Raw genomic sequence first — 17936 nt, forward strand, 5'->3', positions numbered from 1 at the left:
TGTCTTGATGGCGTGCTCTGTAAACTCTCGTAATCCATTATGCATTCATACATTGTTACTTCATCAAATCTAGTAATCCATTATATTATACTATTCATTTATCTTAATACTTTATACACCACTTACGTGGTGTGGGTGTGCAAGTTGTATATTATTATTATTTATATTGTTACTTTTTCAAATCTCTAGTAACCCATTGTGCTCTTCACATGTTACTTTATCTCTAGTAACCCATTACACTTCCTTTACACTAGTGTTCTCTAGTAACAGCATATTCAGGAATAGTACTTTCTTCTTTTACATCTCCACATACATAACGTTATACTGTCAAACTCCACTGATGAGTCATGTTATCCTTGTTATCTCTAATGAGTCATGTTATCCTTGTTATCTCTAAATGAGTCATGTTACCTTCTGAGACATGTTATCCTTATTACTAATGAGCCATTTTATCCTCTTTGACATGTTATCCTTGATTGAGATCCTGAGACATAATATCCTCTACCTGTAGATCCGACTGGTGGTGGTGGACCTAGGTATTTACATCCACCCCCCATATCTTAAACTATCTTAAACTTCTCTTGCTGCTACTTTCTATACATATAAATCACCCGGTGCTCAATAACACTCGTGCTTGTAGTCCCAGACTACGGTGGACGGAATCTCTCGATAACCTTAGATAACATTATAGATCGAAAAATCTCAGTTCTCAGCTCACACAGAAATGATTGGGGTATTAATTCACCCCTTTCACACGTGAGCTCGTCCCCTGATAGCTCTCATTCACTCTGTAATTAATAGCTCAATTTCAATCATCTTATTATCCAAATTTAAATCTAATTGTTATCCAAATTTCAAATTAGATTAACACGTCCTTTCCACACTCACGCAACTTTCACATCCACATTCACTTAATGCTATTCCCAAACACACTCTGTAATCTCCCTTATTACCCATGCACATCTATGCACCATATGTATCTTTCACATACATATATAATAACACCACTTGCTATTAGTAGTGGCCGCAGAACATGTAGACACTCGTCTTGTAAATGTCTACAGACAGCTGTCAGTGGGGGCTTTCCATGGTACCGTTACGCCCTCATGCTAGTCTTCTCATAAGACTAGTGAATAGCCTTATAGAGATAAGACTATGGGTACCTTTTATGCATTACTCACCTTCATTTTATTGGTTTTATCATTTATTTTGTTTTTATACAGATTCATTTAAATTGACTTACTGAAATTCAGAAGACATGTCCCTTAATTGTTCATGATGATGATGTGTTTCCTCCTAGGCACCTCGCAGAAAGGATCTGGTCTGGGCGGGTTTCGTCGTCTTTTGGTCAGACGGGAATTTCCATCATGCTTCATAAAATGCGCCAACTGTTTTTCTCGCAGACCCTCACTGGAAAACTATGAAGGCAGAATCACTAATCTAGTTCATGAAGCCAAATTGTTGTGTAAAATTTACACAGGGACACTTGAAGTTGATCTTAAATGAATCATTGTTTATTAACAGTTCCAACAAACTTGATGCACCATAGTGAACGTCAGTGAGGAGCATTCTCGGGGCAGTCCCGTTAGATCTCTTATATACTGGTTACAGACACATTACATAGGCATAGTTCATAGGATTGGTTCCGGCATGTGTCTGGCACCATCTCCTATATCTTAACTTATAGAACATATTCTAGGCATTCTGCCAGATGGTCCTGAGGGGGTCATGCCACCCCTTCATATCTTTACCAAGCACAGGAAGGAACCAAGGATTACATTATGACACTAAGACAAGATTAACATTTTCAAGGCTGTCTCTTCACAAGATAACATTTTCCATCATACTGGGTTACAATTACCAGACAGTCAACCACAGAAACAACTTTGTTGATCCTCACACAGGATATCACACACAACACATTGAAAGAGTGTAGCAGAAAATAAAGAGGCAGGTCTGGAGGCTAAGGGGCAATTGGACCGAAAAAGGTTTAAAGAAGCATTGCTTCTGTCACGCCCTGGTCGTAATATATTGTGTTTGTCTCCATTTATTTGGTTAGGCCAGTGTGTGACATGGGTTTATTGTGGTGTGTTTTGTCTTGGGGTTTTGTGGGGTGTTGGGTGTGTGGCTTAGTGGGGTTATCTAGCAAAGTCTATGGCTGTCTGGAGTGGTTCTCAATCAGAGGCAGGTGTGTATCATTGTCTCTGATTGGGAATCATATTTAGGCAGCCATATTCTTTGAGTGTTTTGTGGGTGATTGTTCCTGTCTTTGTGTTTGCACCAGATAGGGCTGTTTCGGTTTTCACATTTCATTATTTTTGTAGTTTCTTCATGTATAGTTTTTTCCTTCATTAAAATATCATGAATCATCATCACGCTGCATTTTGGTCCGATCCTTGTTCCACCTCTTCATCAGAGGAGGAGATAGAAGAGAACCGTTACAGCTTCATAGAAAGGAGTACTCTCTCAACTCTTCAAAGACATTCGATTAGTATATCAACTGTAAGATTTTCACTCTTAGCATGCACCCCCTAGAGGAAATAGAGCGGGGAGTACACAGTGCGGGGTACTTTGCCACGTCAATTGAAATAGCAGTCAATACCTTCCCTTTAAATGCATGCAACCCCTGCAAGCTGATTTCAAAACTTGATCCTCCAGAAAGTGGAGACCATTAAAAAAGCCATGTTCGACAGGATTACCAACACAGACTGACGAGCTCAAATGGACAGAAGTCCTCTATATGGCAGACTATCAAAACTCATCTCTCGAAATTTCCAAGCCACTCATTACCTCAGCCAATCATGGCTAGTGGGAAGGTTGCTGTCTTTTTTTGTAGCTTAATCAACCATGCTCATAATTTAACAATTTTATTCATGTTTACAGATGGCATGCAAGTTTGTTATTAAGGCACATGAAAGTTCACATGTTTGAGAAGGCATTTTTGCAAAAAAATGCATTTAGATTAAAAAAACATGTTTTACTTTCAAACAGCTCTCCTGTGAAGTCGTGACTTGTGACATACGCCCAGTTTCCTGAATCGGGTTACAAATGTGACTGGCAATATAAATCATCAATATATATATCCAATTTGTAAGTCGCTCTGGATAAGAGCGTCTGCTAAATGACTTAAATGTAATGTATATATAAGACAGATCCCGTTTGAGTGTTTGTTTAATAGCCTGCTGATTCCATGAGCATCAAGCCTCACGCTACGATTTGTCAAGTAAACAATTTCACAAATTCGGCTGTTTAAATTAGTTGATTTGCTGTAATAAAGGCTTTTTATCATTAGAACAGCTTCTCTAGCAGTGCGGCTTGACAGGGTCATGTTTCAGATGACGCATAGCTCTCGACCTTCGCATCTCCTGAGTCCGTACGGGAGTTGCAGCGATGGGACAGCACTCTACCAATTGGATATCACAAAAATATTTAAGAAAAATGGGGTAATATATATATATATATATAAAGAACACCTTCTCTGATATTATTTATAATTTATTTAGTCTTGTTGACACTGTTCCAAATTGTCCCCAAAATTATATTTATAATAATGCTCAATTTTCTTGATCTCCTTCTTATTGTTATTATTATTATTATTATTATTATTATTATTATTATTATCATACTGTAGGTAATGTCATTATCATTAGTAGGCTTAGTATAGCAGCCTTGTATAACCACCATTGAGCTGTAGGCCTAAGAGGGCATCCTGTTTAGTCTTAATACCGTAACTTACTTCGGCCTATATTTCAATACTTATATAGGCTACTATATCAGTCATTCATTCGTTAATGTCATCACACAGCATGCGAGTGATTCAAGCATTTTAGTTTTAAAATAAAATAATGTGAGCCTTGGATAATAAAGTGGAAATTGCATTCACGAATTAAAGTGATTGTTTTTAGTCTTTGCTGTATAATAAAGGCTTGACAAAATAAAAATGCTACAACAGACTCTCTTGTACGCTTAGAATTTATTTAGTGTCTTTTACATAGTTCCAAATGTTAAAATACCTATCACCTGACACATTTAGTAATGACAGCATTTGCTTTCCAAACTGTATGTTTTTTGCACGATTGAATTTTGAGATTTGGAAAAGGCAAATGACAGCTGTAACCAACCATAGGCATATAATCCATATATGGCAGTTCCCATTCAAGTCAAGACTGGCAGCCATTGCTAGTGTACCCATGAGTTTAAGAGTCAAATTGCCAGGTTTAGAGGTTCCAAAACCCTTTGATGGATTATTATGGAGTTGCACCCTTTCTGAAAAAACCTACACTCGATCCCTCCGATGTCAACAACTACAGACCAGTATCCCTTCTTTCTTTCTTTTCTCTCCAAAACCCTTGAACGTGACGTCCTTGGCCAGCTCTCCCGCTATCTCTCTCAGAATGACCTTCTTGATCCAAATCAGTCAGGTTTCAAGACTAGTCATTCAACTGAGACTGCTCTTCTCTGTATCACGGAGGCGCTCCGCACTGCTAAAGCTAACTCTCTCTCCTCTGCTCTCATCCTTCTAGACCTATCGGCTGCCTTCGATACTGTGAACCATCAGATCCTCCTCTCCACCCTCTCCGAGTTGGGCATCTCCGGCGCGGCCCACGCTTGGATTGCGTCCTACCTGACAGGTCGCTCCTACCAGGTGGCATGGCGAGAATCTGTCTCCTCACCACGCGCTCTCACCACTGGTGTCCCCCAGGGCTCTGTTCTAGGCCCTCTCCTATTCTCGCTATACACCAAGTCACTTGGCTCTGTCATAACCTCACATGGTCTCTCCTATCATTGCTATGCAGACGACACACAATTAATCTTCTCCTTTCCCCCTTCTGATGACCAGGTGGCGAATCGCATCTCTGCATGTCTGGCAGACATATCAGTGTGGATGACGGATCACCACCTCAAGCTGAACCTCGGCAAGACGGAGCTGCTCTTCCTCCCGGGGAAGGACTGCCCGTTCCATGATCTCGCCATCACGGTTGACAACTCCATTGTGTCCTCCTCCCAGAGCGCTAAGAACCTTGGCGTGATCCTGGACAACACCCTGTCGTTCTCAACTAACATCAAGGCGGTGTCCCGTTCCTGTAGGTTCATGCTCTACAACATCCGCAGAGTACGACCCTGCCTCACACAGGAAGCGGCGCAGGTCCTAATCCAGGCACTTGTCATCTCCCGTCTTGATTACTGCAACTCGCTGTTGGCTGGGCTCCCTGCCTACGGAGCTGTGAGGGGAACGGCACCTCAGTACCTCCAGGCTCTGATCAGGCCCTACACCCAAACAAGGGCACTGCGTTCATCCACCTCTGGCCTGCTCGCCTCCCTACCACTGAGGAAGTACAGTTCCCGCTCAGCCCAGTCAAAACTGTTCGCTGCTCTGGCCCCCCAATGGTGGAACAAACTCCCTCACGACGCCAGGACAGCGGAGTCAATCACCACCTTCCGGAGACACCTGAAACCCCACCTCTTTAAGGAATACCTAGGATAGGATAAAGTAATCCTTCTCACCCCCCCCCCCCCTTAAAAGATTTAGATGCACTATTGTAAAGTGGCTGTTCCACTGGATGTCATAAGGTGAATGCACCAATTTGTAAGTCGCTCTGGATAAGAGCGTCTGCTAAATGACTTAAATGTAAATGTAAATGATTATATGTCTATGACCACAACACAACAAGCTGTTCCACAGACAGGAGAAGCAGGATGGGAGTAGGGAAAAAGATGTGCTGCTGATACAGGGATGGTGTGTTGCCTTGGCAAACAAAGACTTGTTTGCTACAATATCTTACTTGTACGGTCACTGTGGGGACGACATCATCAATGCACTTATTGAAGTAGCCAATGACTGTGTGGTGTACTCCTCAATGCCATCGGAAGAATCCCAGAACATATTCCAGTCTGTGCTAGCTAAACAGTCCTGTAGCTTAACCTCTGCTTCGTCTGACCACTTTTTAATTACCGAGTCACTGGTCCTTCCTGCTTTAATTGTTGCTTGTATTCAGGAATCAGGAGGATATATTTATGGTCAGAATTGCCAAATGGAGGGCGAGGGAGAGCTTTGTACACGTCTCTCTGTGTGGAGTAAAGGTGATCTAGAGATTTTTTCCCTCTGGTTTAACATTTAACACGCTGATAGAAATTTGGTAAAACGGATTTAAGTTTCCCTGCATTAAAGTCCCTGGCCAGTAGGAGCGCTGCCTCTGTATAAGCGTTTTCCTGTTTGCTTATGGCAGAATACAGCTCATTGAGTGCGGTCTTAGTGCCGGCATCGGTCTGTGGTGGTATGTAGACATCTACGAAAAATACAGATGAAAACTTTCTAGGTAGATAGTGTGGTTTTCAGCTTATCATGAGACTCTACCTCAGGCAAGCAAAACATTGAAAATCCAGGTGAAAGCTATGATCCCTTATTGATGTCAACTGTAAATCCACTTCAATCAGTGTAGATGAAGGGGAGGAGACAGGTTAAAGAAGGATTTTTAATCCTTAAGACAATTGAAACATGGATTGTGTATGTGTGCCATTCAGATGATGAATGAACAAGACAAAATATTTAAGTGCCTTTTGACACCTTGTAGAGACCTACCTTTAGTGGTGGTATCTCTCAACTGAAAACATGTTACAAGTAATTACACAACTACTATAAATGGGAACACAAACCTTTGAATTATTAGCCACCTTCTGTTCCAGACATACTGTCAGCAAATTGCACAGTGATTAAGACTTAAGACATTGAGTTAGACTCAACACTGGCAAAATGCCTGCAATATCCCCTGAAATACCGGTAGCTGTCAATATAAAGGAAACACTTGAGAAAATGAGTAATACAAAGTATATTGAAAGTAGGTGCTTACACACAGGTGTGGTTCTTGAGTTTATTAAGCAATGAACATCCCATCATATTTACTTTTATGTATAAAAACGCCCAGTTGCCCATTATTTTGGCTACCATGGCTTGAAGAAGATATTGCTGTGACTTTGAAAGAGTGTTCTCAAAGAAGCATAGGGGATTTAATGTCTGTGTGTGTCAATCACCAGATCTCAACCCAATTGAACATGTATGGGAGATCCTGGAGTAGCACCTGAGACAGCCTTTTTCACCACCATCAACAAAACACCAAATTATGGAATTTCTCATGAAAGAATGGTGTCGCATCCCTCCAATAAGAGTTCCAGACACTTTCTGGCTTCTCGCGATGTGACAATGCCCTATTAAGATACTTTATGTTGGTGTCTCCTTTATTTTGGCAGTACCTTTGTAGTTGTTACCTGTACCTTTGTAGTTGGGTCTACATGACATTTCAATATTTTATCATGGATCTTCTTAGAAAATGAGTTATATTTTCCAACCTCACCCATCTGTAGTATAGTACCACCACAATTAAGGGGAAAAAGACATTCGTTGATAGTAAAATATTTTAATTAAATATACAGAGGATCATATAATACAAAATGTTTTTCTTCTTGTTTGCCAGCTAAATGATTGGTAAACAGATGGCACATCGTATCAAAAACACGTTAAAGATGAACAGTATGGAAACAATGTGGGAAAACAAGCAAATAAAAAGTGTCCTACAAATAGTGTTCAGATCTAATATAGTAAGGTGACCTTTGACACATCTAGATTGTGTAAGCAGCTTTATGCATTTATACTATTTACAGATTATAACAACATATAACACATGATAAGACTATCAGAAGTCAACAGTATTTACATTATTATTTACAGAAGATGTCAGACAGAGAAATATGCCAGAGAAAAGTTTTGAATGTTAAGGAGCCTAAACAGTAGTTACTAAAGTTGCTGAAGCAAACATGACATTCAGAACATGTAATTGTAAATTAATGTTTATCTTAAGTGTCTGCTAAATCTCTTCTGATTGGCTTCAAGACAAAATTAAATGGCTATGTGTTACCTATATTTCATATGTCCCAAATACCCATTAAAACAGTTCTGATGGTTGTAAACCCAGACCAGGTGCTATTAGTCCTGAGGCACTACAGGGTTCCTTTTGATCACTGAGCCTGGCTGTGGCACATAAATCTATTCTAGTAGCCACTCTCTACACCAGTGCTTAACTATGCCTTTTGCTAAACATTAACTATGATACTATACATTTACAGTCCAATGAGTTTGCACTGCAATGTGATGATGGAATGGGAACCTTATAACTGTAGTGCTGCAACCAGTAATCAAAGATTAAGAAAGGCACATATTCACAAAGCAATAATCTACAAGACACATTTTATTTATCATACAGTATGCTGTTGAACGAAGGAGGCTGAGTAAACAGCCATACAAGAATAAGTGATTTTTCAGAGCTACAATGTGTCAAGATAAGTGCTGTCAGATGTCACAGTAGGCAGCATCAGTGACTCAAATGTTAAGCGTAGTACAAATACTTTCTGTTCAATATATTAATGTATCTGGGTCACCTTCCCATCTCTCAGGGGTCAACAAAACATTTTGAGAGAATGTTCCTGACAAGCGATACGACTCGCCTTAAAAAACGGATGAAAAACGTCAAATGTGGTTTCTTCACAGCTTGGGTGTTCTGATGAAAATGAGCTTTTATCTACAGTACCAGTCAAAAGTTTGGACACACCTACTCATTCAAGGGTTTTTCTTGATTTTTTTTTACTATTTTCTACATTGTAGAATAATAGTGAAGATATCAAAACTATGCAAATAACACATATATAATCATGTAGTAACCAAACAAAGTGTTAAAACAAATATATATATTTTTTTGATTCTTCAAAGTAGCCACCCTTTGCCTTGATGACGGCTTTGCACACTCCTGTCATTCTCTCAACCAGCTTCACCTGGAATGATTTTTCAACAGTCTTTCAACAGTCAAGTGCTGAGCACTTGTTGGATGCTTTTCCTTCGCTATGCGGTCCAACTCATCCCAAACCATCTCAATTGGGTTGAGGTTAGGTGATTGTGGAGACCAGGTCATCTGATGCAGCATTCTATCACTCTCCTTGGTCAAACAGCTCTTACACAGCCTGGAGGTGTGTTGGGTCATTGTCCTGTTGAAAAACAAAATGATAGTCCCACTAAGCGCAAACCAGATGGGATGGAGTATCGCTGCAGAATGCTGTGGTAGCCATGCTGGTTAAGTGTGCCTTGACAGTGTCACCAGAAAAGCACCATCACACCTCCTCCTCCATGCTTTGCGGTGGGAACTACACATGCAGAGATCATCCGTTCACCTACTCTGCGTCTCACAAAGATACATTGGTTGGAACCAAAAATGTCAAATTTGGACTCATCAGACCAAAGGACAGATTTCCACTGGTCTAATCTCCATTGCTTGTGTTTTTTGGCCCAAATAAGTCTCTTTTCTTATTTGTGTCCTTTAGTAGTGGTTTCTTGCAGCAATTCGACCATGAAGGCCTGATTCACACAGTCTCCTCTGAACAGTTGATGTTGAGATGTGTCTGTTACTTAAACTCTGTGAAGCATTAATTTGAGGTGCAGTTAACTCTAATGAACTCTTGGTCATCCTTTCCTGAGGCAGTCCTCATGAGAGCCAGTTTCATCATAGTGCTTGATGGTTTTTGCGACTGCACTTGAAGAAACTTTCTTGAAATTTAAAGAAAGTTCTTGACATTTTCCAGATAGACTACTTAGAAATGATGGACTGTCGTTTCTCTTTGCTTATTTGAGCTGTTCCTGCCATAATATGGACTTGGTCTTATACCTCCTGTACGTTGTCACAACACAACTGATTGGCTCAAACTCCACTATTTAACTTTTAACAAGGCACACCTGTTATTTGAAATGCATTCCATGTGACTACCTCTTGAAGCTGGTTGAGAGAATGCCAAGAGTGTGCAAAGCTGTCATCAAGGCAAAGGGTGGCTACTTTGAAGAATCTAAAAAAAACATATTTTGATTAGTTTAACACTTTTTTTGGTTACGACATGATTACATATGTGTTATTTCACAGTTTTGATATCTTCACTATTATTCTACAATGTAGAAAATAGTAAAAATAAAGAAAAACCCTGGAATGAGTAGTTGTATCCACATTTTTGACTGGTACTGTACATACAATACCTCAGGGCCTTGTGGTTTTGTACAGCACCGTGGTTTAACACAGTAATTCCTAAGAATACAGGTGTAGTTGACTTATACATGAACAGAAACAGGCCAAAGCACCACACTAGAGAGCTCTAAAAAGATATTAAAAACTTGATTGAAGGTGGAGTAGCCTAATGCTTAACAGCTGCATTAACTTTTCCAATGGCAAACTTTTCGTAAAGAGTCTATTTTAGATAGGCCCCTCATGTTTTTTTTTAGTGTTTCAACCTGATAAAATCCCCAGAACACATTTGGAGGATGAGGTTGTTGCATTGCAGTGATGAAGTCCATCCCTTTGGAGACCCAGCAAATCCGATTATCCCCTGACATGCATGCCAATGGCTTTTCTCTGTCTCCTGTCCCTCCACACTTAAAGATAGTAAGAACCTGACTGTTGAGCGAGAGAAAGGACCTGGTTGGTGAACACAAACACTACAGAGTGCAAATTGAGACAAGGTAACTTAAGTGATGATACAGCACAGTGCAAAAACAAACAAAAAATACAAAAAAATGTAACTGTGTGCCTGACTAAATCCACCAGCTACAGTTAACCAGTGTTGTCATGCTTACTGAATAATAGAACACTAGATCCACTGTCCCAGGTAAACAGTTAAGCTCCATGTGGGTTTGTCTGTTAGAGTCTGGTGCTGGGGTGCATGGAGGACAGCTGTGGGTGGGTAAGGGTGGACAGGGGGTACAGGTGGTGCAGGAGGTCCCCGTACAGGGCCGCCCCCCCAGGGTGCCTGTAGAAGTGATGAGGGCTGGGCTGTGAGGCCATCAGCTGCCTCTGTAGCATCATGGAGTGGAAGGCTAGTGGAGGGACCAGGGGGGACACAGCTGTCTGGCTCTTCAGGTACTGGAGGTTGTGATGGAGGGCATCCTGCATCCCGGGGTACATCCCTGAGTAGAAGGGTGTGTGGGGAGGGTAGGTGTGGCCCTCAGGAATGTGGAGATGGATGGCGTGCGCCGGTTCAGCTGGTTTGAGCTCCTCCCCCTGTGGGTCGCCCCTGCGGACAGAGCCGGCGGGGTGCATGGGCGTCACCACTCGCACCTTGCGGTCTGGCACCCCCTCGTTCTCTAGTTCCCCCAGGCTTCTCTTACTGGGCCTGGAGGCACTGACAGTCTCAGCGTGGCTTTTAGGGTTGAAGAAGGGCTGAGGGGGGTCTGGGCTTTGTTTGGGGGTAGATATAGTCATGGGGAGGACTCTGCATGCTTTGGGGTGATAGTCTAAACTCTGATGCATCATGGGATATGGGAGGCCACAGAAAGAGGGCTTTGTGAAAGACATTCTTTGAGTGACAGGCTTGGAAATACTGAAATCTCGGGGTTCCTCGTCCAATGGTCTATCCCCATGTGTTTGTGTCCTCTCGGAGAAGTGGGGAGCTCTGTAAGCCAACCCTTCTCTGTCAGGATTGTTTAAGCTGAAGCCCTCGCTGCTCTGACATTCCACAATAAAATGTCCCTGTTTGTCTCTGTTGGGATAATTGGCCATTCGCTCTTGGCTCAGACAGTTCTCTGTCTGCCGGTAGAGGTTGTGTAGGTGAGGGGAGGAGTAGCAGTCGCCTGCAAAGCCTGGTGGTGCCTGACTGGGATGCTGCTGCATCCGTGTCTCTCCTGCATTCTCCACTCCATCCTGGTGCTCAGTCCTGTGGAGGTAGGGGTGCCAGGGTGGGTTGAGCCGGGGCTGGAAGTGGCTCACTCTGCAAGTGAAAGGCTCAGACAGATCCCCCAGAGGACTCCTCTCTTGCTGGGGTTTGACGCTTTGGGCATGCTGGATGACAGAAGGCCTGAAGACAGGAGCCATCTCTGGGCTGTCCGGGATGGAGCCATGCCTCAGTTTCACTACCTCCTCTACGCAGCTGTCGCTTACATCACCCCCACTGACTGATGGAGTGGGAGTAGGAAGATGAGGGGAACTGAATGAGTAATGACTTGTCTCACAGACTTGGGAGAGGAGCTTCTTCTTGGCTAGTGGGGACATGACCCCCAGGTTGTCCTTGGAGTATGCTGTTGGCGTGTACACGTGACACTGATTTATCTCTTTGTTTTTACTGGGGGAGTCCTGTTTGTCTGTGAGTGGCTCTGTAGAGTATAGCTGCAGTGGGGGTGGGCTCTGCTTACACATGGGCAACACCTTACCCACCCTCCCACCATGTCCATAACTGTGACTGTCTGTGTCTTTAGCTACCGGCGTGTCAGGTGTGCTTGGGTCAGCTAGACTGCTATACCTAGGCTTACTGTTCTGGTTGTCCCAGTTGTGTGGATATGGGGTCTTAGAGAGGGTTCCATCGGCTTGGTCCCTTTGCTCAAGGTTGAATGTGTCTGATTGTGGCTGGCTGGGATGTCTCCACTCGGGCTGTGGACACAGATCACTGTGGAGCACAGGTGTGGCTCGGTGGCAGTCTGTGTTGGGGGGATTCAGGCAGGACACTTCCTCCTGGCTCAATGTCTCCTCTTTCTTCAGGGTGTGTTGTAACTCTTCTTCAGGCTCATTTCTGGAAAGAGGATCCTGCTTCATCACTGCAGGCTCCTGGTTCTCCTCTTTCTCCTCAGATACCTTAGTGGGAAAACATGCCATACTGTTATTCAATACATATACATGATGCATGTGTGACATTGGCATATGTTATCTTTCTAGGAAAGAGTGTGTGTGAACGAGAGAGTGTGAGACAGACGGACAGAAAATGAGTAGGACTGACCTGTGAGAGCTCCTGGCTTTTTGCTGCGTCGTCGCTCTCTCTCTCCTTCCTGGCCACCTGTCTCTGGTTTAGTCCACCTTTAGGTCGTTTCGCTGTGACCCCTTTGGGTTTGGCACCCCCCTCTTGGGCCTCATGCTCCTGTTTTTTGGGTTTGGCTGAGGGGAGGGGTTTGTCCTTCTCTCCTTTGGTGTACCTCTCATAGGGTAGGAGGAGCCTGGAAAGGTCAGAGGGGAAGAGACATAGTTAACCTTAACCTGAAACAAAGTTAAGGCTATAAATGTATCACCTCTTAGGAATGCTGTTACACACCCTGCCCATGTAGCTGCAATGAAACATGTCAAAAAATCAACACATTTTTAAAGATTAACAACTACGCGGTCTCTCATAAGTGGTGCTAGGAATAAAACTGCAAAGTTTAATAAATTTATAAGAATTTCCTCGCACACGATTACCTCTGCATGTGTTTATTGGGTGTCGACATTTCAAGACATGACAGTCAATAATGAAAAGGTCCAACTTATATTGTAAGAGGACATTCACTCTAGGAATTAATATCTAGATAAACCAGAGATGCTAGGCCTACAACTGTGGCATAGACAAAGACACGTAACTTGAATTACATCTGAAATTCAGAAAATAACTTTCAACCTTAATTTTGACACTTGACTGACCAGAGTACACTGGTGGTGGGCTTGAGTCAGTTAGTATAGACTATATAGCATGCTTCAACACAGAGCTGGTATGTGCTGAGAGAGCTGGGGAGCCAACTAACACCTGGCATAGGGCCAGGAGATGAGGCAAGGCTGAGGCCCCCAGTTAGGGTGTGTTAATCTTTACATCACATTACCAGGGAAACAGTTAACACACTACAGCTGCTAGAGTAACTGAAACAACATCCATTCTGACTGAGCTGTGCTGTTGATGAGACTATAGTGTGGGTTCTGACACCATGGGGGTTATTATCACCAAGGTCTTATCAAATGTGTGAAACAATATAAGGACGGATGAAAATGTTGAGGAAAAACACATGGCATACTCTAGGTTAAACACCACAAAACATTACAGGATCAAATATCGAAAAGAGGTACCAGCCAGTGATGAAATGTTCAATATTATTTAGTAAATTCTCGCCTCACCCATTCCTTTGTGAGGCCAGCTTCCATGATAGCAATCCAAATGCTATTAGGAAACAACTTAGGCATGAACACGTTCTCATGTGTGCACATTAAGTAGTTGCTCAATTCCCTTTTTAAGGAACTTTGTGGTAGAACAAACAAGGAATCATTAGTGGTTCGCTTGTTCACAAACAGAAATGCCTTTAATGTACCAGTGCAGTCAAAACGTAATATTCCTGTGTTTTAAATATACACTGTATTTCCACACTATGAGGTTGGAATAATACTGTGACATTTTGAAAATTATGATAATGTGTTTGAAAAAACCACTTGAAATTTCAGTCTGTTTTGGTGGGATGGTGTTTTGGCCTGCCAGCTGACATCACCACAGTCGCCAGAGGTAGCGCACGACACTTGCACCAGGGCAGAATTGTCTCAATGAGCTATTTTTTTTGTTATTTAACTAGGTAAGTCAGTTAAGAACAAATTCTTATTTATAATGACGGCCTACACCTGGACGATGTTGGGCCAATTGTGCACCGCCCAATCATGGCCGGTTGTGGTATAGCCGGGAGTCGAACCCAGGTCTGTCGTGACACCTCTAGCACTGAGATGCAGTGCCTTAGATCTCTGTGCCACTCGGCAGCCCATACTGTATGAGCTAACACTCATACAGTATAAATAGTAATAACAGAGCAATGTTTTTTAAAAGGCTGAAATGTATACACATTTTCCTAATATCTGAGACTTGTTTTATTGAGTTTTTACCTGAAATTGCAGTAACAGCCTGTTACATTCTGAAATTGTTACAGTAGCTGCTGGCTGCACTGAGCCATGTAAAACTATGGAAGCCCATCCCCACCACCAAACACATGTCACATTTCAGAGGTGGCACCACAGGTCCCTGAGTGGTGGGGGGTAAATTGTTTTTCTGGGGCCCAGAGTTTTTTACCCGATCGCGTAGTAACCTAAACAACTCTGGACCCTAGGTGTAGCATACAACATAGTAATAAATCAGCTGTAAAAAACAAAAATTTTATATGGGCTATGATGGGACCAGATCATTTTTATAATCAGGTAAAAAAACGGGCCCTAGGAAGGATGAAAACGTTAAAAATCTTTACAGACAGAAACAACAACTGCAATTGGACAAAAACTAACTGGGCTGAGGTCGCTGTATGCAGGGTGGCATCGTGCAGGCCTTCTGCATCTGTAATTAAAAATATACTGTGTGAGTATGTCATCACTGTTGATCGACTTAATTCCAATAATTTTGGATTAAAAAGGCGAATATAAACCACATTTGATCACACTCACATTTTCTCAGTACACAAATAAATGGGCCCATTTTAAGCTATAAAAACAGAGCTTAGGCTATAAAAACATGACGTTACGTTTCCCCTGGCCAGGCCCAGATGGGATCAGAATGCATAGGCTTCTCTAGGCTACCTGCAGATGTGGTTGTTATCAGGAGGCTACAGTTGATCAGACTGAACCACAGACTAATTGTGCACGTTGACAGATCATGAGGCATTTTATTTTTTGGTAGCGGGTATGGCCTTCCATATAAAACAGCTTGTTGTGGTGAATTCACTTATACCCACGGTTTCAGTCGTAATTTGCTTTTACCACATGATGTTTTGCATGATATTGAAAGAAATGAAGCCGAGTTTGGGGGTCAATCGTACATTTTTGATAGATTAACGTTCATTGATGAAGACATGCTGTTAGCAACTCTGTGCTTTTGTATTGAAGCTAAAATGTAATGTCTCCACATACAGCACCAGTCAAAAGTTTGGACACCTATTCATTCAAAGAATTTTCTCTATTTTTACTATTTTCTACATTGTAGAATAATAGTGAAGACATAAACTATGAAATAATCCCAAGAGTATGCAAAGTTGTCATCAAGGCAAAATATTTTGATTTGTTTAACACTTTTTTGGTTACTACATGATTCCATATGTGTTATTTCAGAATTTTGATGTCTTCACTATTATTCTACAATGTAGAAAATATATATTTTTTAATAAAAAAAAAATGGAATGAGTAGGTGTGTTGTGAATTGTTGCATTATTCAAGAGTGTAATATGGTTCGGTTGCATTATTCAATAGTGTGATATGTTTTAGAAGAACATTTTCTGTCATTGTTGAATATTTTGTGCTTACTGTGATATTTACGGTCAATTTGAGCTGTGGACCAAACATGTTGCGTTGCCAGCCACGATGTAAGGCAAGGATGTATTGTGAATTGAAAAGTAGAATTATCTTTCACCACCCTGCTCCTCAGACTCTCCTTTACACAGTATCTTGTAATGGGAATAGAGCCTAAGAAAGAGAGTTCCAAACCTCTCTGCCAATAACATCTAGTTTTCAGTTTTCCCCTCCCACTCAGACCACTCCCTGACACTTCTAGCAAAATTCTTGCTTTAGAAATTGCTCTTTTATTTGAAAACAATCACAATAAGGTACTTCATTTTTACAGAGAAACGTGATACTGAGATAAAAATGGCTGCATTGGTTCAAGCGGCTCAGTGGGATTTCTCAGAACCAAACTGCTGGCAGCAGAAGCAGTAAAACTAAATTTCATACAGCTGGCACCGGGCCCCAGGCCAAGAAAGGAAATGTACGATTAAATGTGACTTATTTGAAAGAGGGAGAAGGAGAAAATAGAGACGGCGAGAGAGAGAAGAAAGACAGATGTTAATGGAGTGAAAAAAATATTCACCATAAACCACTGCACCATTGAGAAATAATGTGATGAACTCGACGTGACTTACTGTATAAATAGAGTAAGGAAAATAGGGAGCAATTTCATATACACTCACATTTCAAGTCTGCAAAGATACTGTACCATCTGCTGTAAGAATGAACACCATGCCCTTCTGTGTTTGGCGTCTAGCAATACCAATTACAAATCAGTATCTATCAGCAGACATGGGATGACAATGAAATAATCCTGCATTGAGTTTTAGGAGCTCGGCTACAGACGAAGATACAAAGTAGTATTGGATCAATTCACACCTGGGGGCTCAGTCGGGGCTCAACTTACTGTTTAGAGTTAGAATAATAGAATACACAAAGTGCAATTTCGAAATTTAGTTTTGCATCTGCAGTTTTTCTATTGTCATGTCAGTCACTAACAGTCCGTCAATTAGCCCAAGTAAGCTAATTATTTTCGCTTAGGGCCCCCAAAAGGCTAGGGATGGCTCTGACTGCAAGTGTGGATATGGATGTGGGTATGCAAACGCACGAGCGAATGCGGTCTCTCATGACGAAACCCAATTATTTTTGTGGCCCCCAACCCCATCAAAGTTGCCCTGCCCTACATTCATTCTCCAGAATGCCACTGAGAGGTGAGGGTACCGTCCATACTGGTGTGTTTGTCACATCTCAGTGGAACATTCTCCTTTAAATCCATGTCACATCACAATTGTTAAACTCAATATTCCAGATAGTCTTTTATTTTATTTATTTTTGGAAATGAAAAAAAAAAAGTAACACTGTTCTTTTAGCACGGCAGGATTATTTTCTGCTTCTCTGTTGCGGAACAGTTAACTATGAAAACTCACATTATAAATAGCACCCAGTGACTCTGTAAAAGACCGATAATAAGTACAGGGAGAGCATATAACATTCTCCTGATCACATAATACAGCAATGATAATACAATATGACTTATGTAAGTAGTAATTTCCTGAAAGCAGGGGGCCGGGTAGGGTGTGCAATCGAGAGGCCATGAAAGGAATTCAGTCCACATGTGAAGGCAGCAGGGAGGCTCTTTGCACAGTGATAGGTTACATTTATGTAAATATAGGGCTTTCTCTTATATAAATCCTTGGTTGAGTTCAAAGCAGGAAATGCCTCTCAGGAACACTTCTCGTAATGAATATCACAGGCAATATCAAAATCAAATGCAACATACTTTCCTGCACACCAGAGGGCAGAATGAGCACAACATGACATGGAAAAGTCAATGAGGGAATTACTCAATGAGGGAAGGAGAGCTTACATTTCTGTGAGGTCAATAAATAC

At 41.8% G+C, this 17936-nt stretch overlaps 1 protein-coding gene across 1 annotated transcript in view; it reads right to left on the bottom strand.

Annotated features, from left to right (window-relative positions):
- Positions 1-7396: 7396 nt before the first annotated feature.
- Positions 7397-17936, bottom strand: part of LOC118399577 (AT-rich interactive domain-containing protein 5B-like) — an 81882-nt gene continuing 71342 nt past the window's right edge. Inside the window, exons 9-10 of the mRNA XM_035795767.2 lie at positions 12787-13000; positions 7397-12644 (exon numbers count right to left, since the gene is read on the bottom strand). Coding sequence (XP_035651660.1) covers positions 10722-12644; positions 12787-13000 — 2137 coding nt within the window. The 3' untranslated portion in view covers positions 7397-10721. The remainder of the gene's footprint in view (positions 12645-12786; positions 13001-17936) is intronic.

The sequence above is a fragment of the Oncorhynchus keta genome, chromosome 2 (assembly GCF_023373465.1).
Source record: "Oncorhynchus keta strain PuntledgeMale-10-30-2019 chromosome 2, Oket_V2, whole genome shotgun sequence".
NCBI lineage: Eukaryota > Metazoa > Chordata > Actinopteri > Salmoniformes > Salmonidae > Oncorhynchus > Oncorhynchus keta.